This window comes from Apus apus, chromosome 10, assembly GCF_020740795.1.
Source record: "Apus apus isolate bApuApu2 chromosome 10, bApuApu2.pri.cur, whole genome shotgun sequence".
In the NCBI taxonomy this organism is placed as follows: Eukaryota; Metazoa; Chordata; class Aves; order Apodiformes; family Apodidae; genus Apus; species Apus apus.
Window position 1 is genome coordinate 19,239,343 of NC_067291.1, and position 27,437 is coordinate 19,266,779.

The following is a 27,437-nucleotide window of genomic DNA, read 5'->3' on the forward strand; positions in this document are numbered from 1 at the left end:
GTTGCCTTTTCTGACTCCTATAAGCAGGCAGCTCGACTTGGCCATCCCATCAGCTTTGGATTTTGCCTGATTTTTCTAAGACTCCTCCTTTGGCAGCAGATGCCTCCACAGTGAGGCCAGGGGGCCACAAAGTGCTGTGGGAGCCGAGCCCCCCCTGCCCCACACAGGGTCTGCACGTGTGCCTGGGCTTCCTTCCTCTCCCAACAAACGGGGCTGTGTTTAATCCTGGGCAGCTGTGAAATGGCTACATAGGCTGTTAGACAAAGTAAGAACTATTTATTTTTCTCTCCCCACTTTAAAATTAACAATCATAAAACAGGCCTCAGACAGATAACACTGCAAAAACTGATTTGTACTTACTGCTGCAGCAGGGAATCTAGAGTTGTCATGCAGTAGTTGGTAAAGCCTTCATAAGCTGTCGATTTCCTAAAGCAGAATCAAATGGTGTATGTGCAGAGATGTAACTTCTTACCCATCACAGCTTCACCTCCTGTTCCGTGGTTTTGTACTGCTTGTTCCTGACTGAGCACTGCTGTGCTGCGCATCCCGGCTGGCCCTGGCCTGGGGGACACTCCTGGGACAAGAAGGCTCTTCCCAAAGAGCTTTGGGAGAGATAATGCAAGATGTGATTCTGTCTGAACACTGACCCCACGGAGCATTGTTCCCTTTCAGCTGCTGATTAATCATTCCTTTCTGCAGCTGGCATTCTTTCTGGATGGAAATGCCTTTTCTCTGCTATTAGGAGACAACTGATTAGAACAGATACTGCTTCTGGGCCTGGAATGAGCTTGCTGAGTTTCTGGGAACTCCGTATAATGCTGCAAAATTTGCTTTACTTGCCAAAAGCTTTTGCTGTCATTTGCCTATTTGAAAGTCCCAACCTTAACAATGCTGAAGCTGCTCAGCGAGCACCAGTGGCTCCTGCATATGGTGGGAGTTGAGGTTCTGACTCTTAACCAGAAAGGACATAGAATTGATCTGATTTAAAGATACTTTATTAAGCTAGAATTACTTATTCTCTCAGTTCAAACCTGATGAATTTCCAGCCTTAAATAGCTTATTGAGTGTGGCTTGTCAAATAAAAAGATTACATGCTGGCCTTCAGTTAACAAGATTTTTAGAAATATGAAGCACAAATATTCAAAGAGCCTCAACGTGTAGCAGTCTGCTGTGCTGCCTGGAAGTCAGTTACTCTGCTGGAGTTTCTGCTGCAAAGCTGTGCTTGTGATTTATTGATGAGGCTCCCTAGGGGCACCCTCAAACCTGCTGAGGTGGCTGCCAAGTGTCCTGTCCCATCGCTGCTGGGTGCAGTAGGTAACTGCTGGCCTGTGTCCTCCAGTGCCCACCTGGAGGCACAACAACCCTGGTGGCACCAACACTGTCACAACACATGCTGAAGTGGTTTGTGCATCTCTTGAGGTTAAACGTCTGGGGAAGGAGCACCTGGAAGAGCTGTGAGAAAGACGTAGGATCCCAGTTATGGTTTGTTTTAAAGCTGAGCCTTACTCCAGATTAACTCCAAACTGCAGCCTGAATTACAGCACTGTGCTTTGGGAGAAATCCTGCAACTTCTGCCTTGTGAGCCTCACGCCTGTGGGGTTATTTTTGTAGGGGACAGCCCCTTCATGACCAGTCCCTGGAGAGCCTGGACCTGAACATAGGCTGGAAGTTTTAGTCTGCAAATGAGCACGTTTGAGAAATGCACTTTGAGAGAAATTCAATTTATTTTGTACAAGGTAGAATACCTTTGCACAGTGAACAAATATATTACAAATCTGTCTTGCCTTAAAAAAGTATTGCCATTTGGGTGGCCTGTTTCCTAAGCTAATGCTACTGTACAAGAAGGTGGTACTTTTTTTGTTGGTTTTGTTTGCTTTTTTTCCTGTTAAGCTCTATGAACATGGTTGCATTTGGTTTGAAAAATCCAGCTTTGAAAAAAAAAAAAGAAGACACTGAGCATGTCCCTGCTCTCTGGAGTCTCATGGCAAACTTTACAGCAAAACACACGCTGGTCAGGCTGGCAGCTGAAACTGCTTGTGCTGGGTATCAAGGTAGGTCTCTGACAGGAGAATTCCTTATTGAACTGCCTTTCTCTTGATACTTCTGAGGTAAGTCTTTCTATTCATGTACATAAAATATATTCCTACTGGCCCTACAAAATAATTGCTTGCATCTCAAATAAGGCTTTCCTGAAAAATAAAATTGCTATTGCTGATCAGTCACTGCCCCCATGCACACATGCAGCATTCGTGTAGCTACTTATGCATCATCATCCAACGTAAGACTCTGCTGCTCTGGAAGGCTGGGGGATATCTGGGCTCAGCTCCAGCGTCTCTCTGCAGAACTCCTGGTTTGCACAGAGGGGGGCAGAGCCAAGCCCCCCAGCCGGTGGGGTCCCAGCTCTCCAGCAGTGCTCAGCTGGGGCTCCCTGAGCCCTGGCGCCTCTTGTGGCAGCACCGCAGGGCCACCGAGAGGGGGGTTCCATCCCCGAGGTGAGGGCTGATGCCTGGGCTGACTGGGAGCTGGGATTAAGCTGCTGCTCCAGAGCTGGAAGGTTGCTCTGGCCAGTCCCCCAGACCAGCAGGTTACTGGGGTGATGGTCATGCTTGAGCAAACTGGTTGGTGCTGGGTTCGGTCTCTTCTCCTTCCATCAGACGTGTGAATGTGCAATAGAATATTTTTTTTTTTATATTTAAGAGGCAATCAACTTGTTACTTCCATGTTTGCCTAATAAAAATTACATACTTAGAATCAATACTATTTCATGCTCAAAATCTACAAGGAACTGCTTAACAGCAAGTATTCTACTTTCTAGGTCAGTAAAGAAAAAAAAAAACAACTCATGGTGACTTAGTCCCAAACTTTACCACAAGCCAACTCCTTGGTAGTTATTTCCCAAACGGCTGAAAAAGAAAACTGTTTCAGCTCAATTTAATAACATTTCAGGCAGAATCATCAATGGATAAGGTCGCACTACATGGTAACGCACATGAAATTAAAGGGTGTCGTAAATGACATGCTGTGAATTGTGATGAGATGGGTTGTAGAGATGGACTAAAGAAGCCAACATGTCTCAGCTAGAGCAAAGGAATCCAAAACAGATCTGTGCAAAGCTGCAGTGTCCCAGGGAAGTAGATGAAGGTGCATCAGTTGATACCACCTGACAGATGAGGTGGATTTCTCTAAGAAAATAGAGATGTATAAGGAAAATTAAAGATGATCTGTGACAAAGTATTTTGTAGCTTGTTGAAAGTGTGGTAAGCTGAGTGCGAGACTCATTGTTGAAACTCAAGTCATTAGCAAAGACCAGTGAACATTTGCCAAGATGTTACGTTTTAAAAACGGCACAGAATGTGTCTGTGTTCATATTCCTCAAACACCTTGGTACTGAAAATAATGATGAAAATCTCAATGCTAATTACCAAGCATGATCTGCACAGGTTGCACATGATGATAGCAGTAAATGAGGCTTCCAGTGAAATGACACATTTCCCTGCTTTTGGTCAGAAAGATGTCCATTTCCATGAGAAAGATGTAAAATACATTCCAGCGTATTCATAGACACCTTGTTCTTAACAGTAAAAGGTTCCTTGATGCAGTTGGTTGAAATTTACATCTACAAGTCCTTCTACTTAGCATGTTTTTGTGTTTTATTTTACAGCAAAGCCAGGGTTAGAATGCACACCTTGGAGAGTTTGTGCCTGGAGCAAAGCAGACACCTTCCTGGGGGTCATGTACTCCAGTCTGTGTGGAGGAGGTTCTCATTATTTCCTGTTACCCATAGAAAAATGTCTTTATAAATAACATCATGCAGCAGCAGTTGGCCCAAGCTGATGTTACATTAGGTCCTTGTGTAAGACAGCCTGAAGTCCCATCAGCTTCCTGCAGCACAGAAAGGGATTGTCCTCTTTTGCATCCTCAGAGTCTGTGTTTGCAGCACAGTGCACCAGTTCAGTTCATCCCTTTAAGACTGCTTGTCCCAAGATGGCCCGTGCGTTGGGCTGTGCCTTACGGGGAGGAGGTCGTAGTGACCAGGAATGTGACTGTTCCTAGGCAGGTCGTATGGATTTTGGAGGTAACTGGCACTCCGACCGCGGGGGTCTTGGACCACGCTGACAGTGGGCTCTGGGAAGCAAAGAAAACTGGGTTACCAGCTCTAACAGCACTCCCCAGATTAGTTACTCTGCTCATGTCTTTTGTCATAAGCACAGAAGATCAGCTTCCCAAACCAGCTCTTTCCCTCACAGCTTTACTGGCGGCACTGGGATGGCACATGGGGCAGACCAGGGAGGAAAACACCCAAAAGCTCCATGGGCAGGTAGTTCCCAAAAAATGTCTTCAAAAGACCAACACTTTCATGCTTTCAAATCTTGCAGTTGGACTTTGCAGCAGCTAAAATCCAGAGCATGAAGAGGGGACTGCAGCCCTGCTCTGCTGGAGCTGGAGGAGTTGGGAGCTGTTCCACTCACATCCCCACCACCCAGGGCTTTTCTCCCCAAACCAACATGCTCATGCACAGACCCCCTCCCCCCAGGCCAGTGTCTCCCTGCACCGTGCCCAGTTGCTACTTGTGAAAGGAAGAAAACTCAGCATCTACAACAGAACCACCAACTGTTGGAATAGACCTGCAGCTGCCTGCCCTGCTCACCAACTTCGTAGATGTTCTTATTGGCGGTCGAGGAAGTTGGCATTTCTGAATATGGGGACTCCCTGTGACCAGGTGACTTCATTTCCACGTAGCTGCTCTCAGAGTGTTTGCATGTTAAAATGGGGGGGTCTTTGATGGTGGCGTATGGGTTTTCACTGCTGTTCAGAGAACAAGTGCTGGAGCTGCACACAGATTCTTTCATGTAATCTGCAAAACAAGAGCAGAGTGGGTGTGTTAGAGTTGTTTGCTTGTTTAGGTTAATTACAACTGAACCTCTGCAGGAAGGGGGTGAGGGGATAAGGGGTGGGGAGTAAGGAAGATCCTTGAAGCATCCAGCACAGACACCCGACACTTGTGCTCTGGGTGTGTCCAGACCATTGCATCCACAACTCACCAGCAGGAACAAAACAAAAACCTGCTCAATACCAAAGGTTTTCTGAAAAAGCTTCTAGTTGTGATTCACTGCACTATTTAATTTGAGGTGGCAGTCCTTTCCCTCCCTCCCCCTCATTCCTAAGGAGCTATGTTTTAACCCTGCTCCTCCTGCCCCTGCAACCCATGCACATGACCAAGCAGGACCTTCTGCTGGTGCTTCGCCTGCTGGGCCAGCTACAGGGTTAGTGTCTCAGGGGCTTTGGTCAATTTCAAATGCTGAATGTTTGAATGGAAAATATTCCAGCAGACAAAAGAACACCATCAGTGCAGTGTATGTGCACGTGTCTCCTGGGAGCTCTTATTTCTGGGACTCTCCAGCACCAGAAGAAACCGACTTCATATTCCCTCTGCCATTAAGACCAGGAGGAGGCTGCTCCCGTTAGTGGGGAACACTTGGGTTTCCATAGGGGGGACAAGCCTCCAACAGAGCCTCACTTCTGCTCTGCTTTTTTCCCCCATAGCTGCAGACATCTACTGCTCCTCTTCCCTAGGCTGGAGAAAACAGGAGATGGTGACGGAGGAGACGCTACACAGGGAGAACAATGTTGGTGTCAGAGTTGTAACCACCACTTTCCCCTGTTGATGACCCTGGCTGGGCTGTGCCAGCCTGCTGCAAGGTACAGTGCCAGTCTTGCTTTAAAAATAATAATTTTAAAAAACAACAACAATAGAGAATAAATAGGTCTTAACATTGACATTCAAGAACGTGCCATTGCTGCTGTGTGCATCCTGCTGGGCAGTGCCAGTAATTTAGAATTAGAGCGATGCAATGAAAGATGAGGCATTTTCTTGTGCTGGGTTACAGTGCAAAGGCAGATCCTGGTATATATGAAATACTCCCGGAGAAATAGCGGGACTTGCAAAATAGCTGCAATCCCAGCTGCCCCTGCTGTCTAGTATGGGAGACAAAAAGAGAAATTCAGGTTAAGAAATAGACAGACAACATGAAATCGCTTCTCCTTTACAAACCTGGTTTCTGTGCCTATCCACCCCTTCCTGCCAGCTCCCTCCTTAGGTGTGTCCCTCTGCCATCAGCTCAGGGGTTGTGTCTGTGTGTCCATCAGCCCAAGGGCTGCCACCCTTCCTCCTGTCTTGGCTGGGGGGTGGCTCTGAGCAGCCATACAAGGCAAGGGGCCAGGTCCTGCCCTACTGTCTGTTGTGTTTCTCTGCTCCAGTTTCAGTGATACAAGCAAGGCTTGAGAGCCCTCAGCTCTCAGGATTACTGAAACCAGCTTGGTAGGAAGCAGAAGCAAAGCAAGCCCACCCAGCCCATGCTGAGACCACTGGGGACATGAAGGCTGGCAGAGGCCCTGGTACCTCTGCAATGTTTATTTAGTAATAAAATGAAGAAACTCCTCATCTGACTTCAGCCTGGGTGAGATTAACAATGCCTTTGCTTCAAAGTGAAACACGTCTGTTTTGGTCCATGAGGAGACAGGAACCAAAGCAACACAAATATACAGGGTTTGTCCCTCCAGCTTTACCAACCCCACACCCCTGCAGTGTGAGCAAGTCAGTGAAAAGCCTTCCCATCCTGTCCTTCCAATGCATGGTGGAGCAACCCTGTGAGACCACAGGCTTCTGCATGTGAGTGAGCTCAGTGCTACTGGTTTTTGCCATCTAAGGTGCCACACAGCCCAGGACCTGTCAATGTTTAAAGGCAAGGAGGCAACAGACAAAGGCTAACAATCATAGAACTGCTGAAAGGCTTTGGTTGGAATGGAACTTAAAGACCAGCAAATTCCAACCCCCTGCCATGGGCAGGGACACCTCCCACCAGACCCAAGCCCCACCCAACCTGGCCTTGAACACTGCCAGGGATTGGGTAGCCACAGCTTCTCTGGGCAACCTGGGCCAGTGTCTCACCACCCTCATAGAAAATCTGTAGGCTAAAAATACCTGTGCTGACAAAAGTGAGCAGCATGAAGAGGTGTGTGTGGCTTTGGGAACCTGTGAGGAGGAGAGGGCACAGCAAGGTCCATGTGTGAGCATGGGCTGCCCTGAGGGTCTGCCACAAAACACTCCCTGTCAGCACCACAGCTGGGAGGGACCAAATCAAAACAGGGCTGGGTTTGGATTCATAAAATGTAGATTCTAAAAGACTGCTGGCTACGACTGTGAAGAAGGGAGAAGTCTGGGAAGTCCTGCCAGGTAAGCAGCTGCATGGGTCGGTGCTGGTTTCTTTATGGAAGTGGGCACATCCGAGCTGGTATAGGCAAAAATCCCAGCACATCGTGTATTTTATGAAGTCCAGCTCAGCTGCTTTTATCTTCGTAAGCTAAAATTCACCTGTACGGCTGCTAGCACTGACATTACCCCCAGGCAGGTGTCCCTCAGACTGTAGCTACAGGACCAGCCCTTCCCTTCCTGGGAAAAAACAGCGAAATGCCCAGACTCATTTGGCCTCTTGCAGGAATTGCTTTTTCTCAGATCTTGAGAAAGAGGATGCCAAAGAGCTGATTCCTGCTGACGTAGATGGGAGCTGTGTCTAGCCAGGGATTAGGCTCTTTGCTATGGATATGATATAATTTATGGAATACCAGTGTATGTTCGGTAACGGGCTGTACACCAGGGAGCTGTCAGCCCACGGGACACATTATGAGCAAGATTGCAGGGAATTTAAAGGATGTGGAAGCATCCAAGTGACTTTGTTATTGAGGTAATTTGGGGATAATTAAAAAGTCTGGCATCAATTGTCCAATTTCATGAATTAATTTAATCCAGAACAAATGTATTTAGACAGTCTCAGCCTGTTCAGCCCCAGGGCCATGTGTGAGCTCTGGTGATGCCATCTCGGTGCTCACGGAGGTGCAGGCTCAGCCCAACCTGTGGCACTGCCACCACTGTACCAGCTGGACACACTAGAGAAATATGCTCTAATTTTGAAGTCCCTGTCTGCTGCCTTGCCTGGATACCAATCACCAGACTTTTGAAGGAGGTTTTATTTTTGTTCCTTGTCCCTCCCACAGACCGTTTCCTCTCTTTTGCCCTGAATATCCTCTGGCATCCTAATGACAAGCCTCAGTACCTACTGCCACGTTTGAAGTGCTAAGGAAATATGATGTACACAGACAAAATACTGTCCTCCTAGTTAATCACCTTGGTGGGTAACACTCAGTGCAGTGTGCTTTTCTAGCTGCCTCCACTAACCTGCCTGACTTCCCTTCGCTGCTGCTAGGACAGCATCAAGCCACAGCTCAGTGCTGCTTCTCAGTGTGACATGGCCCTGGGGACACATTCCTGCACACAAAACCAATGAACCACACTGCAGCAAGCCCCAGGTCCCTGAGGTAGGTGCATGCAGTGTTACCAACTGCTGGGATTTTGCTGTCTCTCATGCAAAGCACTGGGCTTTTTTCCTTAAAATGTTAACGCCTTAGGTCACGTTATTCCGCCAGTGCATCAGGGCTCACTTAAAAAAAACCAACCCTAACAAAGAGAAAAGGACTCATCTCCAAGGGAAAGCTTGGAGAAGATATCACTGAACACAGGAAAGAAACTGGCTATAATCTGATAATGGTTTTCATGTGGACAAACTTTCAATATTCCATGTTAGGTCAGAGAAGTCTTGCTCTGTCACACCTCAGCCTTAGCAGACCTGTGGGTGCCTTGAAACCAGCTCTGTGGGGAGGGGCCATTCTCCCCATTACTCAGACCATGCCAGCTCAAAGACATTATGGAAAGAGGCTGTGCAGTATTTACCCCCTCAGCTGATGGAGGGACATTCCCAGCCTGTGTGTACAGACACTACAGCCTTGAATTCAGATTAAGAACCTCAGCCTGAAACCTACCTATTCCAAAGGAGATGGATGCCTTGCTCCATCTCCTGGACCACAAGTGCAGTGTGCCAAACCCCAGCCCAGTCCATCAGGAGCTTGTGGCCACTGTGCCAAGTGGTCTTGCAGTCCATACATAACTAGAATATTTTCAGTGTAACCCTGGAGGACAACTGAAATCTGAAATCACTGGGCCTTGTGCTCATGACTCATCGATGATCCCTTTTTAGACCTGCCCTGGAGTCAATGCCCATTAATTGCTTCATGCCAGCGTGGCTGGTTGATGTACTGAGGGAGGTCTTTTCTCAAGCTCTGCTATAAATCTCTCCCAGCAAAGGCCACGTAGCAGGGGCAGCTTGTTTTCTAGTGTTTTTGTTTAAGCTCAGGATGGCTCAGAGCCTCACAGAGCTGTGACTTAGCAGACAAATGCTGTCTATCATCAGCAACTGCCACCACAAAGCCCTTGTAGGACAGTCCTTAAAGAGCTTCCCCTGGCCAGACAGCTCCACCTGCACCTCCTGTCCCTGCAGCAAAGCCCTCCCTTTTTGTCTTACACTGCTTTGCCAAGGCAGGAGCCTATGGCCTTGGGAAGCCTTGCATTCATAATTCATGGGCCCCAGACATCTGGCTTGGAGTCAAGAGTGCTGCCAGCTGAGCCATGCAGGCATCTTTTGTAGGTAATTGCTCTGTCCCTCTCTGTCTGCATGGCCACTCTCCCAGGGGCTCAAGTCTCCTATCTCACCTCTTCTAGGACACCCTCCTCAAACTCTTTGCCAGGGGGCTGCAGGCACTGGATACCATACCTTTGAAGCTTTTTTCCATTATGTATGTGTTCTGACGTCTATCCATCCCACAAGCACCTGCATAAAAATGATATATAATGGAAAACAAATAAATATTTATGTAAATTGGATTGCTTTGACTACTGAGCAGCATATATTCTCTCCTCTAAATTGTACATCAAGGCCCTCATTTAGGGGAGTCTTTTAAGCACATCCTCAGCTGTAAGCATGCACTCAGCTTCCGTGGGATTCTGTGCATGCCCCAAATTATGCATATGCTTAAGAGCTTCCCTGGAAGGGAGGGCTTTCCTGAAGCAGGGGGCTGCTTGTTACCAAGAACAGCCATCAGGAGAACAGGGAAAAAAAATCATCTGCTGATAGGCTCATACCTGAAACACTGGGTTGGATTGGTAAAAGCTGCCTAAAACATAACCTTTCAAATCTGATTCCACAGGTTCCATTACTCTGTGGCTTTTTTTCATTCTTGGCTCATATGTTCTTGAATTCACAGTTTTAATTTCTAAGTTGTGTACAACCTTCCTAAATTACCTTGTATGATGTTGCTTATAAATTTGCCCAGTTCAGTAACTGCTGTGACACTAGTTCCCAGGAGCTCTGAAAATGCAGCAGCTGGGAGCAGAGAGCTGACAGCAATGACTCTGCCTCATGCAGCTCCTTAAGAACTTGCTGTTCCTCACAAAGGCAGAGATACAAGGGGATGGGAACCTTTTTTTTTCACTCCTGCAAATTATTGTGGATATCATTAAAAAGGAAAATCTAATGTAAACCTTTAAATCTTTTTAACTATAGAGTCTGATATTTCTTATTGACTAGCAAAACCAAGACAAATTGGGTTATGGAGATAGAAAATGCTTTGTGGCTTGTTGGGATTCCCAATCAAGTAACTGAGTTATGATGGTGCAAGAGCCCTGCAAACTGTGTGTCCCAGAGGTCTGCCAGCTATTTGTCCTTGCATGTCCTTTGGTCTCTACAGAAGAAGGTGTCGCCACCACTGGCAATGCTGTATCAGTCCCTTTTTCACAGCATATTTCGGGGTTTTTGCTAAATAAGGAAAATCAGCTAAATTAGACAATAAATGTGTTACTGGCACATGAAAGAAAAACCCTTTGCTCTTCAGGGTGCCCATTCCTGAGCACGGGAAAAGCACTGGTGGTCCACAACTGGCTCTCTGTGGTGGGGCTCTTCCCTTCCGGCCGGAGTTGGAGCATCTTCTGCTTTGTTTCCCACCTCTTGTCTTGACTCACCCCTGAAAGAAGCTGCCGAGGGCATGGCTGATGGGTGGGCTGGGCAGGACAACAATATTAGCTGGGTGTTTTTTTTCTGTCCTGCATTTTCCCATCATGACTGTGAGGACCTGAATGAAGGCTGGAGCCTCGGGGCTGCTGAGGATGCAGCGATATCAACCGGTGCTTTTGGTGACTCCAAGGGGAAGGACTCCACCTTCTGAGCATCTTCTGTTAGCTCAGCTCCATGTGAGCTCCTGTCAGTCCTATTGGAAATGTCAGGCACGTCTGGAAGGGCTTCTGCAGCAGCAGAGATCACTGAGCCTGCCCTGAGTAGGGCCCAGCTGGCTGTGAGACCCTCACGGAGGACAGGTTGACCTGGTCATGCAGGGTCTGTCTGATCCTGGTTCTGAGCTGGGAAACAGACAATCCTTGCCCACTGCAGCTGCACAACAGCACGCTGTCAAGCTCAGCTCTCACTTGCTGCAGTGTAGCTGTAGGAAACAGAATCCTTCTTAAGGAGGATGGCTCAGAAAAGGTGGGATACACCTGCTAGGATTGATGCTGCGTTGGGAGAGCTACATGGCCCTACAAAGCCCTTCCCAACCTATTCCCTGGAATTCTGCCTTTAATCTTCTTTTATGTCTATTACAATTCTCTGGGCTTTATGACCCATTTTTTTGTATTCATTGCATTCCTCAGGAGGTTAAATGAATGATGGACACATGATTTTTTTAAACTGCAAAAGTAGTTAATGTGGAAAAGCCCTAAGTAGGCCAGGAATCTGGCACTTCAGGAAAGTCTGGGTTTCAGGTTTAAGCTAAATTATCTGCTGGGGTGAAATCAGAGTCTCAGCTGGAAATATTTTTCCACACCTCTTGGCTTTGAGAAAAATGCAAAGTCAGCTCTGAATCAAACTCTGTGGCTTTCATCCTCTGGAATAAATGCAGCTTTGAGTCACTCAAGATGTGCTGCAAATCACACTTAAATCTCTGCATTGAGGACTGCTGTTAAAAAAAATTACAGATGAAACCATTTTTGTCTGCAGCCTGCTGTGCCCAGCACTCCAGCTAATGAGCATAAAATCCCCTTCTGAACTCAGTAGGTGGTTTAGGACTTTTGACTTGCTTGGAACAGGAGCTATAAGCTGGACTTTGCAATTGCTTAACGCAGACTGGACTAGAGCAACAGAGTCACAGGGCAAATTATCCTCGTTCTGCAACAAGGAACAGCAAATGCAACATGCCATTCCTTGCAGCTAGTAGCACTAGGCTGCATTGAAGAGGTAGTGACACACAGTGAAGGTGACAAAGCCACCTCTTCTTGACATCACAGAGTCCTCAGACTCTGATCTCTGAGGCACATGTCCATGAGGATCACTTGTGCAAATGTGCTCAGCACTGGACTCCAGCTCCACTGAACAGACACAACTAGCTCTTTCTGTGATTATTTCCTTTTCTATTAGATTTCTATGATTCTATGATTTTATGATCTCTCTGAAAAAGCCTGACAAACTGATACTCAAAGCCCACATACCAATGTGGCAGCAGTAAAAACACAGGCTTTGTTTTGCTCAATGCATTACCTAGTTGGAAAGAGCACAAACCTGTCAACTGAGGTCCTGCAGAACAGGCCAAATACTTGCAGCCTGTTAAGATCCACTGTACATGTATATACAGTGGATATACATATGTATATTTTTATAAATATATGTAATATATGCATAGACATGCATACACATACATGACTCATGTTTTCCTATACAATTTTTGCCAGCTGGACTCAGAGAGCAGAGGGGACATCACATGGACTTAGACAGGTGTTACACTGGGTCCTCAGTTAAGGTTAAATAGTTTTTCTTAGCCTCAGGTACAGCAAACAGCCCCTGGCTGCCTGCCCCGTGCTTGTCCCAGGAAGATGGCGAATCACTTTCCTGCTTCAGTGCGTAGATACAGATCTGAAAGAAGGACTGTGGTGGACTCTGAAGTGGGCTGTTCCTTTGGCCTGAGCCCCCTTGGTATGAATGGCTCTTCTCCTCCCTCAGAGAACACTCTTTCTTCCTTTCCCTTTCCAAATAAGATGTCTGAGGAATGACTGCTCCTGAGTAAGGCAGGATCTTCTCTTGGGAGTAAGTGCTTCTTCTGCTCTCCCTGAGCTGTGAGATCAAAGGGGAGTCCAAGCCTGGATCCCATGTGGTTTGGAGAAGCAAGGTTTTCCCATTGGCTGAGTCCCTGAATCCTTACACCCAGCCTGAGCACAGCCATGACCCTGAGAAACCATGATATGCTGCAGTGCAACATCCAGGTGTCAGACTGGGATGGGTCTGGACTGTGTCCAGCTTTGTGGACAGTACTTGAGCAGAAATGCATTTCATAGGTTAAAAAATAAATAATAAAATTAAGGAAAGTCCTCATAGTTGTAGGTTTTACAAGATGAGTCTTAGTTCTCTTTCATGTGGATATGCTTAGGATTTCCTTTCCCCCAACTATAATTCATATTTATAACACTTGCAATTTCTAACAAGCCCACAGGAATTTTTATGAGCCTGTTACTCATCGGGTTGGCCCAAAGAGCCTGTCCTGTGGGACTGGTGCCTCAGCTGGAGGAGTCGCTGGCTGAAGGACCAGGGAGGTGACCAGAAGAGTTGAGGGTTTTCCATCCATTCCAAATTTCTCTTCTATTTCCCTTTCTGCCCTGCCACTCACTCGCTTACACATCTGCTCTCTGTAATATTCCACCGAGTCCCAACAGAGGAGTTGTTCACTGCTGCTGTAACTATTTTTAACCAACTCCAGCCATGAACAATACTTGGCTGCTGTTCCAACACGAGTGCTTGAGCATCTGTGCCATAAAAGCTGAGGCTAGCACTGGGATGAGAAGGTGGGACATCTCTTTATCTCTTCAGTGCCTCCATGCACCATGTGGTTTAAAGGTCTAGATCCCCTATGTGACCTTATTAGGCTTCACTTACATTTTATATTTCCAGTTCAAAACTGAAAGGTTTTTTGCTTTCTTCTGAAATTTGCACATGGAAGTGGAATTTGCAGGGTTTTTTTTCCACAAAAGTAACACCATACAATGAAAACATTTTACAGTTTCATGTAAAAATGGCCTTGATCTGAGAAACAGTTCAATATTGTGAAAGTTAGCATAAGCAAGTGTTAATTTAGGTACTGAAAAGGGAGAAAAATATCTCATTTTTATCAATTAGTGTGAAAGAGACATTTTGGGGAAAAAGAATAAAGAGAAAAAAGTGTCTGGGATGCAAAATGCTATAGACAACATTGTGACTGTTCTGCTGGAGACCCCTTAGCATAGCTAAAGTATTTATCACTTCTGCATCATTCCTACTGCCAAGGCATTTAGCATCTCTTCTGCTAGCAAAATAAAATACATGGATGCAGGACAAATGTGGCACACAGGGAGCCTAGAACACTGCAAGATAAAAACAAAAAAGCCAGTGAGCAAAGCAGAAAAAGAATAAAAGGAAAAAGAACTTGAGGAGCATTTGGAAATCCTCAACGCCCCCAGCTCTCCATGTTGCATCCAGCAAAGCACAACAGCAGTTCTGCAGCTTGGAACAGAGAAGAAAATGTGAATGGTTAATAATGTGGAAAAGGCTTTGCATTGAAGCTGGAGAGTTTTGTGATTTTCCCTGATGCAGGTAAGACTTCATCTTTGGAGCAAGGCGTGGTGTGGGACCAAAAGAGCAGTGACAAGAGGTGATGCCTGGTGGTGCCCTATGTTAATTCCTTTGCCATGTAAACTGTGAGATAGTTGACCTTAAAAATCCTCTAATGCCACTTAATCCTGCACTTTCCTTCAAACTGCACATTTTCAGAAAGAAGTTGGTAATACCAGTAAGGAAAAGGGCAAATGCTTTCTGCCACTGACAAGCTGAACTCCAAGTGCTTGGACAGGAAAACAAATAGCATCCAAAGCACTAAATCTGGATAGGTTTTGAGATAAAAGCTGCTGTTAAAACTGAAGCCAGGGAGAATAAACTCAGAAAGGGCAATGACACTTCACTCATGGCTTGTTTGTACTGGCTGGTGGTTCAGAATTGCCTGAGCAATGGCCATGGTATGATTAGCTGGGAGATAACGGCGTCTGTTGCACGCTCCAGCTCCCACCTGGGGCTTCTCAGTGTTGTCAAGATGCCAGTATTTAGTGCTGAACTTTATTAACCATGAAAGAAAGGAAAAAATCCCAAATTGGAATTTTTTATGTTCTAAGTTAGTCTTTAAAAAAACATTTAGAGAGTAGATAATGATTCAACTGAGCAACCTAGGAGGTTATACTAGCATGAATATTGACTCTGCTTTCCCAAGCTGTGGTTTGTGGTAAACAGTTTTCAATTCTCATCATCTTTCACTACTGGCAATTCTGCCTGTGAAATTAAGACCACACCAATATTCTTCATTATCGTTAATGCCTTTATGAAAGGCTGATGTGGATTTGGAATGGCTCTAAAGTCTACTAAAGTGATTAAATTGTTTAAAAATTACTGACCTAGTTCATTCAGATAGCTGTAGGGTCTCCAGTCTGCAGTTTCTCTGTCAAGGACTTTGTTACTGAGCTGTTTAAAAAGTATGATAATGGGTTAATGCTGAAATCAACAGATACTTCCCACCCCAGACTTCAGCCCAATGATGTTATGAATAAAAATGGTATATGACTGTTACCTTGGCCTCACCATTTCAGTCCTTTATCAGTATGGATTTGACAGGTGTTCACTAGCATTAGGGAAAATCACAAAGGAAAGTCACTTCACCACGCCATGAACACAAGCATGCTGGAAAAGGCAGGATTTCCTGGAGGTATGGGTGATGGTGACTCAAGTGCCCAAGTACATGGAGTGCCATACTGGCACTGCAAAACAGCTAATGAAGATGGGTGGATCAAAACCACCTCCATAGGCATGCAGACAGGAGCTGTTTGGAACAAAGAAGGTTGCTAGTACAGCTATATATTTAGTTAAAGGAGATGTGATGGCTACAAGATTTCTCTCAATTCAAGGAAAATAACATTGGCAATAAGGAAGCGCAAAGGCCCATGCAGATCTGCCAGCAAAAGCAGAGAGGAGTCCAGGGCTGCCATCCAGATACTACTGTTGGAAAAACACCTCCTGCAGCTGGGACCCTCTGTGTGGCCAGGGTACAGTTGGCTCCTGTGCCAGCGTGGCTGGAGCAGGATGGAACCATCTGGAGAAGGCTGCTGTTCTATTCAGCACATGCGTCAGTATGCTCTGGAATGTTCTGCTATTTGTGGAAGTCTCACTCGAGCTGGGTAATGGCAAGGGGCAAGGACAGTGTGTCTGCCTGAGAGATGGGGGCTTTGGGGACCTGGAGTGAGCTTGCTGGAGCATCTCCTCTCGTGGTCAGCAGTATGGGGGTGCATGGCTCTCTGCCAGACTGGGGCATCACAGCAAAAGTGGCTCTACAAAGTATCTGGAGTGTGACCATGCTGCGGAGGGCTCTGGCTCAGAAAAGCTCTTCTGGCAAAAGTTCCTCTGTAAATAGGGCAACAGGGACCAGCAGGGGCCTCCCAGCCAGGCAGATGTTCTGTGAGCTTTCCCAAAGCTGGGTCACTGAGGATAAAGCTTTCCCCTTATCTCTGAGGAAAGCATCTGCAAATACTCCTCTCTACCAGGAGAACCACATTTAAGACAACTGCACTATATGCTACAAACTGCACCTCGACATTAGGAGCCTTTGTCTGATACACAGAAACTGGGTTTCATTTGGGTGATGGTTTGTAACAACCAGAGGCAAAACCTGCCCTCGCTGACTGAATCCTGCCGAGTGAATTCCATTGATTTGGGATGCAGGAAGTGGCCTGATGTGTTTTCACACCAAACATAATCTGCCCTGGCTTAAAAAGACCTTGAAGAAACCATGGTGCAAGCACTGCACAGGACAGAGGAGGCAGCACAGGCAGAGGAGGCTGCACACACACACACACACACAAAATGCTGGGTCTCTCTACAAGCAACTGCACAGGAATTTTAGGGCTATTCAGCTGAAGATTTAACACAAATCAGTTTTATCATTTGCAAGGCATGTAATTGTGCTCCATATGGGCTGAACTCCAGTTGGGAAGAAAGATTCAGGACACACAATAGCACAAATACACTGATCACACACACACAGAGGAATATGTATTTATATATAAATTTATATCCATATATCCATTTTTTATAAATTTATATATAAAGGAATACAAAAGAATAGACACAGGCACACACAAAGATCGATCAAGGCCAGGACACTGAGAGGAGCCCATTTCCAACCCATCTGAAAGGCAGGCTCTGGGTGAAAGCCACGCTGCTGCTGAGCCACCAGCACTGACCTTGGAGGGAGCATCAATTCGGGGATCCTGTGCCCTGCGCGGGACGTGAAGCTGGATAATGACAACAGTCCCTTGTGGCCCCACAGTCCATGAATCTCCCATCCGTCAGCACCAGCACCAGCTCTGTCTAGTGCCTCATCCTTCTCATTTTCTGCCTCTATATATTCCCGCTAAGGTAACATGTCAGCAGCTCATCAGGCACCTTTGCACCAGCCACTCTCCTCAAGGACGTGCCCAGAGCAGTGAGAATGTTGATCAAGCTGGTTGCCTGCAGTATTTCTAGAACAATCATTGCAGAGAGCTGTGACTGCACATCCTTGCTGGTGGCATGGGCTATGTTGCTGGTGTCTCCCAGCTGACAGCACAGGAGCCATTTTGTTCTCATTCAGCAGCTCCTTGTTCTCCCCCAAAACAGGGAACATAAACCCTGACAGCAGAAACATGGTACGGACAGATGGGGCAGTCAGAGCAAACAAGCAACAGCAAAGCAATGAAAAGCAGATTATTTTGCATTGTGGTCACCAAGGAATGACAGTGACAGTCCTAACCCCACGCTCAGGCCAGGTCCTCAGCACAGCCCCACCAACGGCACTGGCATTTTCACTTGCTGAGCCCAAGGCTTTATTCTTAATTTTCAAACTTGCAGCAATGACATGAATGCTGATTTGCAATCCAGCTGCACCACTCAGAGCACATTTCTGAAAGTCTCTGAGTTTCTATTAAAAGCTGTGTTTTTGCAGGATTTGTAGATCAGCTCATAAACCTCAAATTTGGCATGAAGAACTATGGGCTAGAATTGATTTTAATGAAATGATTTGGGGACATTTCGAAGTTTTTCACAACGCAGTAATTGTGAAGAAATGTGATTATAGCTGTCTCTTTGTGCTGCTATCATTTCTTAACACACTGTCATTTGTTAACTTTTTTTTTTTAAGATAGAAGATACTTAAATTTTTAGTGTGATGCAAAATTGCTTTTCTGGAGGAAAAGAGTTCATAGTAAATTTATCCAATAAAAATCCTACCTTGTAATTTTAGCAGTGTGGTTAGAGGTACCTCGTATCTGGCAACTTTTCCTTTGGGATCAAGGAGATACTTGCTTGAGTAAAGCAAAGTCCTTCTCAGCCCATCTGAGGTAGCACAACTAGATCACAGTGGGAGGCTGATCACCAACAAACCATTTGTCAATGCTCAGGTTTCCTAAGAAGTCCATGGTGATTGGGCAGCAAGTGCTGCCAGGAACTCCATTCTATATTTCCTGGATTCCTTTTTCTTGGGCAAGTGTTGGTCAAAGGTACTTAAATGATGCTCTCTGAGCTTGAATTCCTTTTTATTAGCTGGGTGACATCCAGTCAGACCATTTCCAATGACCTCTATTTTGCAGTTTCTAATTTGATGTGAAGTCTTTGGTAGAATTTAGAATCTCCTTTAATAGATGTGAATCTGCTGGCTTTCAAAATTCAGGACATCTAATAGCAATTGATTTTAATGCTGTCTGTAGAAACCAGCAACACCTGGGCTCACTACAATGCTGGGAGTGAGGGTGGAATTAAAAGCTCTGCAGAAGTGCAAGGTGAGAATCTTCCAGTTGCTTGTGATTACCAGTGTGGCACCCTCATACAGGGTATTTTCCACACCCTTTTGCAGCCTTTTATAAAAGGGAGATACATTCCTGCACAGTTCAAAAACTCAAATGAAGAGCTAGCATTGAAGGGCTGAGTTGTTCTGTGAATGGTCCCACCAAACTCCCTCTGAGCAAAACAGGTCTTCAGTGTTTGAAAATCTGGTCTTCAACTCAAGAAACAAGAGCTCTGATGTGAAGACAGAGACAGAGAGGTAAGTGTGCATCTCTGTTTACCTACTTTGGGAAATTTTAGTGCAGTAGTTCTGTGGCACAAGTTCACCTGAGTTCATGCATGACAGTCCTTGGTCACTTGTAGCATCTCTATCTGCTGCTGCACATGTCATGAGAATAAAAGCAAAACCTACTTGTAGGAGCTAACAGGCAAAGGTCAAATTTTGGCTTCACTTAAACTGCTAATAAAATATTTACTGACTTTGGCATTTCAGCCAAGCTTTGCAAGCTCACTCACAAGGGAAGAGGATTTACTTGCAGCAAGGTGCTGGTGGTTAAAAACGTGCACTGAGATGCAGGAGCCTGTGCCTCCTCTGTAAGCCCAGAGATACAGATCCCTTCTCCTGGACCTCACCCAGAGACACAGCTCAGCCCTTCCAGGTCCTGCCTGCAGCCAGAGCTGGCTCTGGGGACACAGGACTGGGAGGGCTTCATCCCTGAATCCAGTCACTTTTTACTGCAAACACCCAGGCACACAATCACTTAGATGGCTGATCAAGCTTCATTTTATCAGTAATCAGATTTCTTTGTCCCATTAGTTTTACTGGGAAGCTATTCCAAAATCTCACTGATCTGATGTTAGAATTCTCATTTCCAGCCTCGATGCATTCATGGCCAGTTCATCCTCATTTGTTCTTGTGCCAGCTCTGTCATCTAACTTAAATAGCTCTTCTCCCTCCTAGTGTTTACCTCATTGTATTTATAGATGGCAATCATACTCCCTCTCAGCATTCATTTTGCTAGATAAAAGAAGCCAAGCCTTTTTTTGGTCTCTTCTCATCTGCTCCCCCTTGTCCTCCCACTTGCTTTTGCCTGCCTGTGTCCCAGCCTGAGCACTCCAGTAGCAGAGACAACCAGTCCTGTGCACACCAGGAGGATTTTAATGCCTCTGCTCCTAATTGTCTCTCAGCAACTTCAAGGTTTTTACCTTCAGGACACATGTAGACTCCTGAGCAGTGGCCAAGTTAGGAGGGGGGGCACCTCCCTCCTAGTCCTAGAAGAGCTGCAGAAGGCTTGGCACTGCTCCCTTCCTATGGAGACAGACCTGTCTCACAAACCATTGTCCCCAGTGCAATGCTGGACCTTTTAGCTTCTGCCATCGGCCATCCCTGCCCGCTTTGCTTCCCTAGGGACTGCTGACAGTAATGACAGCATGAGGTCAGTGAATGCAGCCAACAGCACAGGACAGTTGTGCCTGGTGCCCTGCAGCTGGACTGAGCCTCTCTGGGGCTGGGAGAGGAAAACAAGACAGTGGGAAGGCAAACATCAACAATACATGTATGGTTGGGTGAGAAAAGAGAACAGGAAAACAGATATGGGAGGAAACAAAAAGATAATAAAGTGGAGAGAAAGCCAAGGAAAGGGGAGAGAAAAGGCAAAATAAGACACAGAAAAAGAGAAGGGGACAAGAGAGGCAGGGGGAGCACGGGAGGGAGAAAGCCCTCTCCCACTGGAGGAAGGCTGCAGCTCCCCCCTGCCTCGTCCTGCACCTCTGCCCGAGCTGTCTGACAGAAGTGCCAGAGGAATGGCTCTGGTCCATTGCCTCAGGCACCACCTCCTTAGAGCACAGGATAATGCGTCCAGGGCTCTGGCTCAGCACTTCAGACATTCCTCTGCCGTTTTTTTTTCATTTTGCATCTGCGCTGGTTCCTTTGTGACCCCAGCTGGCACCAGAAAGAAATGAATCCTCCAAGTACAACTTGTGCACATTTCCCTGCAGAAAGTGGGAATGGCACCAGGCAAACTGATTTGGAAATGAAACTCGTTAAGGCAGCCATTAGGGGCTTTATATGCTCTTTTGTCTTACTTGGCTGGAGGACTGGAGACAGAAGCAGCTTATTTTTGGCCATCCTCAGCTATTCAGTACTGCAAAGCATTCTCATTAATAAGCAAGATGGTGGGAGATCTAAAAGAAATATCAGGCCATATATTTTGATAAGTGCTCTGAAAACACCAGATCCATTGCATTTGTTTTTGGTTTGTTTGGTTGGTTGTTTTTGTTTTTTTTTAAAATAAAATCAGGACAACCTGCTGACTGTCTACCAATAGCCAGTAGAGGATGAGCAGCTTTCTGGCTACTCCAAATGCATCACTTGGGTTTTAAACATTTTTGACAGCTTAATATTTGAAGTAACTCTGTGGCAAGATGGCACTGCAGGCTGGGAAATCAGGGTAGGTGCTTGCTTTGACCTTTTCTGAATTCATTTAAATTACTGCAAAAGGATTAGTGGTACAGACCCACATTTGTGGTGTTCATCCTAAATCTGACATTATGAAAGTTTGCACTTCCAATTTGGGGAGCAAAAATGCATGATGCAAGGGGACCATCTACATCAGAAAACATATTTACACATCTGTCTAAACTTTTCTCTGAGAAATCTCTGGAGCCAGCCTTTTTATTACATTTTAATGAGATTTTCTTTTAATAACCAAGAAATGACTTACAGGAGCACCTGTAGAAATAGTTTTGCACACCCTGTCTTGTACTTTCACTGTCTGTTGAATTAATCTTGTTCTCATAGCTTTCCAGTCAGCAGAGCTACATTTGGACTAAGGTGACACAGCCTTCAAGCACCATCAATTTTAAAGCTAACAACCTTGATGAAAACAATTGCATTTCTTTTTTCCTTTGCTCCCTACCCTCTGCCCCACCTTAAGGCTCTAGAGGAAGAGCTGTCTTACCATTTACCATCTCTAAATCTATTGCTGACCTGTGAACTGAGTGCTAGTGCAGTCCATGAATGGTGCTGGGGAACCAACAGCAGCACATGGTAAGTAAGGTGCTCCTGGCTATTCGAGCAATGCAGTCTGAATAGCTCTGCTGGAGGGCCAGAAGTAAGAGCAGAGCTCTCAGAATGCTCCTGGGCAAGAGCATTGCTCAGAGGGACCCTGGACACCTTCCTGCATCTATCTGCTTGTCTGTGTCAGCAGGAACAGTGTGTGTCTGCTGATGTGGGAAACAATGAAATGGCAAAGTCAGGTTACTGGCTTAATGCTTCATTGATTTATGTCTCTTACATTATTGGATAATTATAACTATCTAGTTATTTATCTTTTCTGAGAAGCAAACATACCTTATAGTTGCTAAACCACGGAGGTTTGCTGACCCAGACAGGCATGTGCTGAAACTCCAGTTACCACCCACAGAGATTCTGAAGATAAACCCAGAGGAAAGGAGACCTTTTGGGTCTGCTAGAGCTACGATGTCAGGAACTGCTACTGGATTTTCAATTAATGCTGGCAGCCAACATGATTCAACAGGCATTGCTGGGCTTGATTTCCTTGAACTGATAAGAACATTTCTGCAGTGGGGTGGGATATTATCTACCTTACTGGAGCTGTCTCCATCCAGATTACTGGTAAAGAAGCGTGAAGTCACACCACATGAGAGAGTGTGGTAGCTTGGATTGGAAAAACAACGCACACTGCTGCTACCTTCAGATATATCTGGGAAGAAAACAAGTAATCACAAAATACTCTGGAAGCCATAAGGATTCTTAAGAAACTGAAAACATGCTAGAAATGATGAAGTTTAGAAAACTGTTAGAGGACTGGGTGTTACAGAACATCTCCAGAGGAAATGTCTCCTGCATTATCATGGTGTGAAGCTCTTGGCTATTAGTCTTGAATATGGGATAAAAAAGCAAAATATTTAATTAATTCAGTGTTATTTTTTTGAAGATCTTAAAAAAGCAATTCCTGACAGTCCAGCTGCTTTGCAGTTAAGGGAAGCAATTCAAAACTCAGGAAATGGAGGGACTGCAACTCTTTTTCTTCCTTAGTTTAAACACAGGTTAAGAGCTACCGATGAGAATAACCATTTTTTTTTGTTACAAAAAAGGCAGTTAATGCTAGAAATGAAGGTGCTATAACCATACCAACCATAACACTCCAAAACATTCTACATAACTTTTTGTGCAAATGTGTAGAAAACCAGAAAGCTGCAGCACTGAAACGCAAACTTGGGCAGTTGCCCCATTAGATACATCTTATTTATTTCCTTACTGTAACTTATGAACACATTTACCAAACAAAATAATTTACCATGAATGGCATCATATTTGTACTGGCAGTTCTAATGAAAACATGAATCCCAATCTGGTTCCAGCTTAATAACAAATTGATAAATATTTCAAAGCACCATCAGAAGAAAGGATGGAAAATTTAAGCTGAAACAGCATTATTAAACACCCAAGCCCTGTAATAAGTAAATGAATGGGTTAGTTTTAATAAACCAGGGCTTTAAATTGTAGGCAGAAAGGTCAGTTATAGGAAACTCTTCCACATGGAAAAGGTAAGGAAGTGCTGGGGTGGCTGCTTGTCCCCAGCACCGGAGATCCCTGTCCCTGCCCCTCCTTGCCCTCTGCGTTCGCATCCCTGTGAACGTCCACTTTGCTTTGCTGACATCTTGTGGAGATCCAGCTTCAGCTTAATTTACCGCTGAATATCCTGTTCCTAATAGTGCTTTTAACTGCAGGGTGTCCACGGCAGGAGTGCTGTGGCAGAGCAGCCTGTGCACGCACATCTCACCCAGCCTTTATTTTCTGCTGAAACACACAGGGCCATTTTGAGGTGAGCTCTGTTGTGTAGGAAGCACAGTTTTTTAGTTCTAGCTATTTTCTGAGGTTACTGCTAACAAAAGTCTCTCAGATCACGGTTTGATTCCAGAACTACAACCTTTGCTTTTAACTTTTTTAGCTAGCCACTGCCTGGCACAGGAACCAGGCTGCCAGGACTTGCCTTCTCCCCTCACTACAACTCTGTGATATTTGCAATAGAATTAACAAGAAACAGGGACCTCTGGGGAGGCTGCAAATGAGAACTGGGGCTGGAACACAAAGGCCATGATCAGTGTGTGTCATCCCAAACACAGCTGCTCATGGATCACCTTGACCCTGCTAGTGAGGGACCAGCAGCTCAGCAGGGGAGCAGAGCTCATCCCTCCTCTCACAACCTGGGGCCCCAGTTAAACACAGACACTGAATCTCTGGTTTTCTGCTTTGCAGAAGTGTTGATGGCTGAGCCACACCAGCTCAGCTCTGCTGTCCTCCTCCCTTATCTCTCATGCCCTCACTCAGCTGTGGGCAAGAAGGACCAGCTCAGAGGTGAGGAGGCTCAGTTCACTGCCTTTGCTGCCAGATAAGAGGGCACAGTCACTGCAAGCCAGCTGACACCTACAAGTGTCAAGGCAGCTTCTCTGGCTGCAGCTTGTTTTGTGCTCCTGAAATGAGCTGGTGAACAAGTCTGACAGACTGCCCTTCTGCTTAGCACAGCCCTGAATTAATGAATCTGAGCTCGTACAAGAGTCTGCAGCACCAAACATCTTTTCTTCCTTCATTGCATGCAGCACCATATACACAGAATTACTCCTTCTGCACAGTTCCATTTGGTCGATACTTAAGCACACACCCAGGCTGATTTACCTTGATAGCACAGTCCATTTTTTACACATTTATTCATGAAGCTCTTGTAACTGCTGGCTGGAAATACATCAAATTCAAATCTAATGCTATCCCAGTTAAAAAGCCTCAACACCATAACCTACAAAAATCCCCCTCTTCCCAAAGATGTGCATTTTATTCTGGTCTGAACACTAAGCAAAGACTTAAATGCTTAAAAGAAAGGGAATGATTTAATTTAACACAAACCCCCAAAGTTTATGTTAATGTTAACATGGGGAGATCAGTCCTGTGAAGGGATCCATTACAGCAGAGTCCTGTTGTGAGCCCCTCAAGCCTCAGGCTGTGCTCCAGTGGAAGACCCATGGGCTCTGGATGAAGGCCAGGACACTCACACTTCAAGAACTGAGAGTCTGCTCTCAGCCAGGGCTGTGGGAGGACACAAAGAGCATCGGTCCCCATCCTGCAGGGGCAGCAGGACAGTGTAGTGTGGAAACTGGGCACAAGGCCAACCATTAAAAAAAGGAAATAAGTAAGCACTCTGCTGCAAAACTGAACCCAGGTATCTCAAGCTGCAAAATGGAACTGTTTGCTTCTCTTTGTGTGGATCTCCTCCACCCACACAGTGTCAGGGCGTGGCTGAAGACTCCAAGCAGGAGGCTTCCCTCTGCCACCTTCCTACACATCATCTGCAGACCATTTCTGTAAATATCTTGTCTAGGCTGCAGGATCCATGACACAGCCTCTGTGTCAAGCTTTGCTGAGATGTTGGTTCTTGGCATAGGATTCACCCTTTTCATAAAGTTTAAGACTTTAATAAAACCTCAAGCATCAGTTCAGCCCATAATCAAGTCTTTGTGAAAGTCCTGAAAAGAAATCTTTCCTGCTCTCCAGCACTACCATAGAGTTTTTCTTCCCTTCCTTCCATCTCCTTGAATTAAACAACCTGCACTTTAAAATCTTTTGTTGGATGGCATGTCCTGCTCTCCTGCTGGGGAGCACCATTTTGATTTCAGGCTCATTTGGGAAAGTCTGCTCTCAGATCCATGTGCTGTGGTTAAGCTCTCCCAGCACGGTTGGTTTTCTTTCCCACTAGCTGCTGGGCAGAATGTGTGTTTTGCTGCCACATCCTTCATCCACAAATGCAAAACAGTCTAAGGGCTGCCCAGGGGGTTCCTCTTCCCTATAATCTCTCTCATACATATGCACGGATTATCAGCATCAGAAGAGCTGGAGACATAAAGACCAAAAACAGTCTCCAGAAATAAATTAATGTGCTGGAAGAAATGACTGCCTCCAGGAGCTAGGGATCTGCAAATGTGACACTATTCAGAAACACCAGCACCACTATCCAAACGAGTAAACAAGCAAAATAACAACACTGGTGATTCATGTTAGCCATAATGTTACAGCCCATATAGGGCTGGATGCTGCAGTTATTGTTCAGGTGGAATTTCTGCCAAAGTCTATGGGTTTACAAGGGATTATATTAATTGCACAAGTACATCTGTGTGGTATTCTGCCCTGCATCCACAGAGGAAACTCCAGGTGAAGGTTAAACTCCCAGTTACCTCTGTGTAATACTGCTACTGTGCTTCAGCATTCTCTGCAACACCCAACTGCCCATGTGCACGTCAATACACATGAGCTGTTCTTGCCATCCAGCCATGCCTCCTGTCTCTATGTCCTATCTGTGATCTTGTCTCAGTTTCCATCTCCCCACTTCTAACTGAGGAAGATGCCTGTCAGCACCTTTTGCTGCCTTTCTGCTCTATGGAAGTGAAAGGCTGAAAACAACATGCTAAAGTCAAAGCTGGGAAGGTCACTGATGGGTACAGTTTCAGTAGGAGAATGTATTGGAGGTCAGTCAGAATTTGGCAGGGAGCTTTCAGAAGCCCTTGTCTAGAATTTGTAAATGCCCTTCTAAAACAAAGGCCAAAACTTGAAATCCTGCTGATATCTGCAGACAATTTATAATGAGCTGAAGACAGAGCAGTGTGATTTCTAACTTCTTAGTCTTCCTCTGCAAGCTCAGACAGCAGAGTTATTCCAGGAGGAGGCAGGAAGAAACCTGTCCTTGTGACCTCCAGAAAGAGATGGCTGACCCCATTCAGCTGCAGCTTCCTGAGGGATAAAATTTATATTGCAACAAGGACTGCACAAAGAAAAGAAGAATGACAAAGAAAAGGCCCAGTCTCTGCCTCCCCATCACTGACTGAGATGAACAAGCAGGAAACATTATCTTATTTCTTCCTAGAGAAGTCCCTTCAACACCACTGACCTGGTGCTGTTTTGGATTACAAGGAGCTGGTACTTCAGGTTTTTACAAACTGAGCTGACCCAGGGCAGCAATGCCACAAGGGCAAGAGTTAAATTCGCTGTCATTGCCCAAAGACCAAAAGGGATCCTAGGTTCAATGCAGCTCAAGGATGTGATCCCTCAGATATTTATGATTATCCAGGACTTCAGCCATCCTCAAGATACTCTTTTCCTCAACTACTTAAGTATCCTGTGGCATCAGAAGCTCTAGGATAGGTGGCTGCACCTGAAAGGAATGTGAAGAACACTGTATAGGGAGATGCAAGGCCCACAAAGACATAACCTGCAAGGACAGTCCTGGGATACCAGTGTCTTCAAACATAAGGGCTTTCTCTCTGTGCCTGAGGAAGAAAGTCATCTGTCTATATTAACTTTGAAGGATTTGAGTATCCTTCCATAGCACTAGCCTTTTTTGGGACTTCTTGCAGAATGTCAGACTGGCATACCATCAGGTCAATTGGGAATTCTCCATTCATGGTAAAAGATGGAGAAAAAACAACTGTGGGATTTCTCTTCCCTTATCTGAAACAAGAAGCTCGAGTCAGGAACTCCCAACCTCAGCAATATTCCTCTCCTCATTTTGAAATGTGTAAGCTGTGCCTCTTAAGCACACTGGGTTACACATACAT

At 45.6% G+C, this 27,437-nt stretch overlaps 1 protein-coding gene across 11 annotated transcripts in view; it reads right to left on the reverse strand.

The window, feature by feature from the left end:
- Positions 1-1,705: 1,705 nt before the first annotated feature.
- MEGF11 (multiple EGF like domains 11) overlaps positions 1,706-27,437 on the reverse strand; it is a 254,581-nt gene continuing 228,849 nt past the window's right edge. For 5 of the 11 annotated variants that reach the window (XM_051628083.1, XM_051628080.1, XM_051628086.1 and 2 more), the window contains 5 exons: positions 22,419-22,537; positions 15,398-15,464; positions 9,663-9,719; positions 4,649-4,855; positions 1,706-4,125 (listed from right to left, as the gene is read on the reverse strand). In XM_051628083.1, coding sequence (XP_051484043.1) covers positions 3,965-4,125; positions 4,649-4,855; positions 9,663-9,719; positions 15,398-15,464; positions 22,419-22,537 — 611 coding nt within the window. In that variant the 3' untranslated portion in view covers positions 1,706-3,964. The other 6 variants (XM_051628087.1, XM_051628082.1, XM_051628084.1 and 3 more) reach the window with 5 other exon arrangements.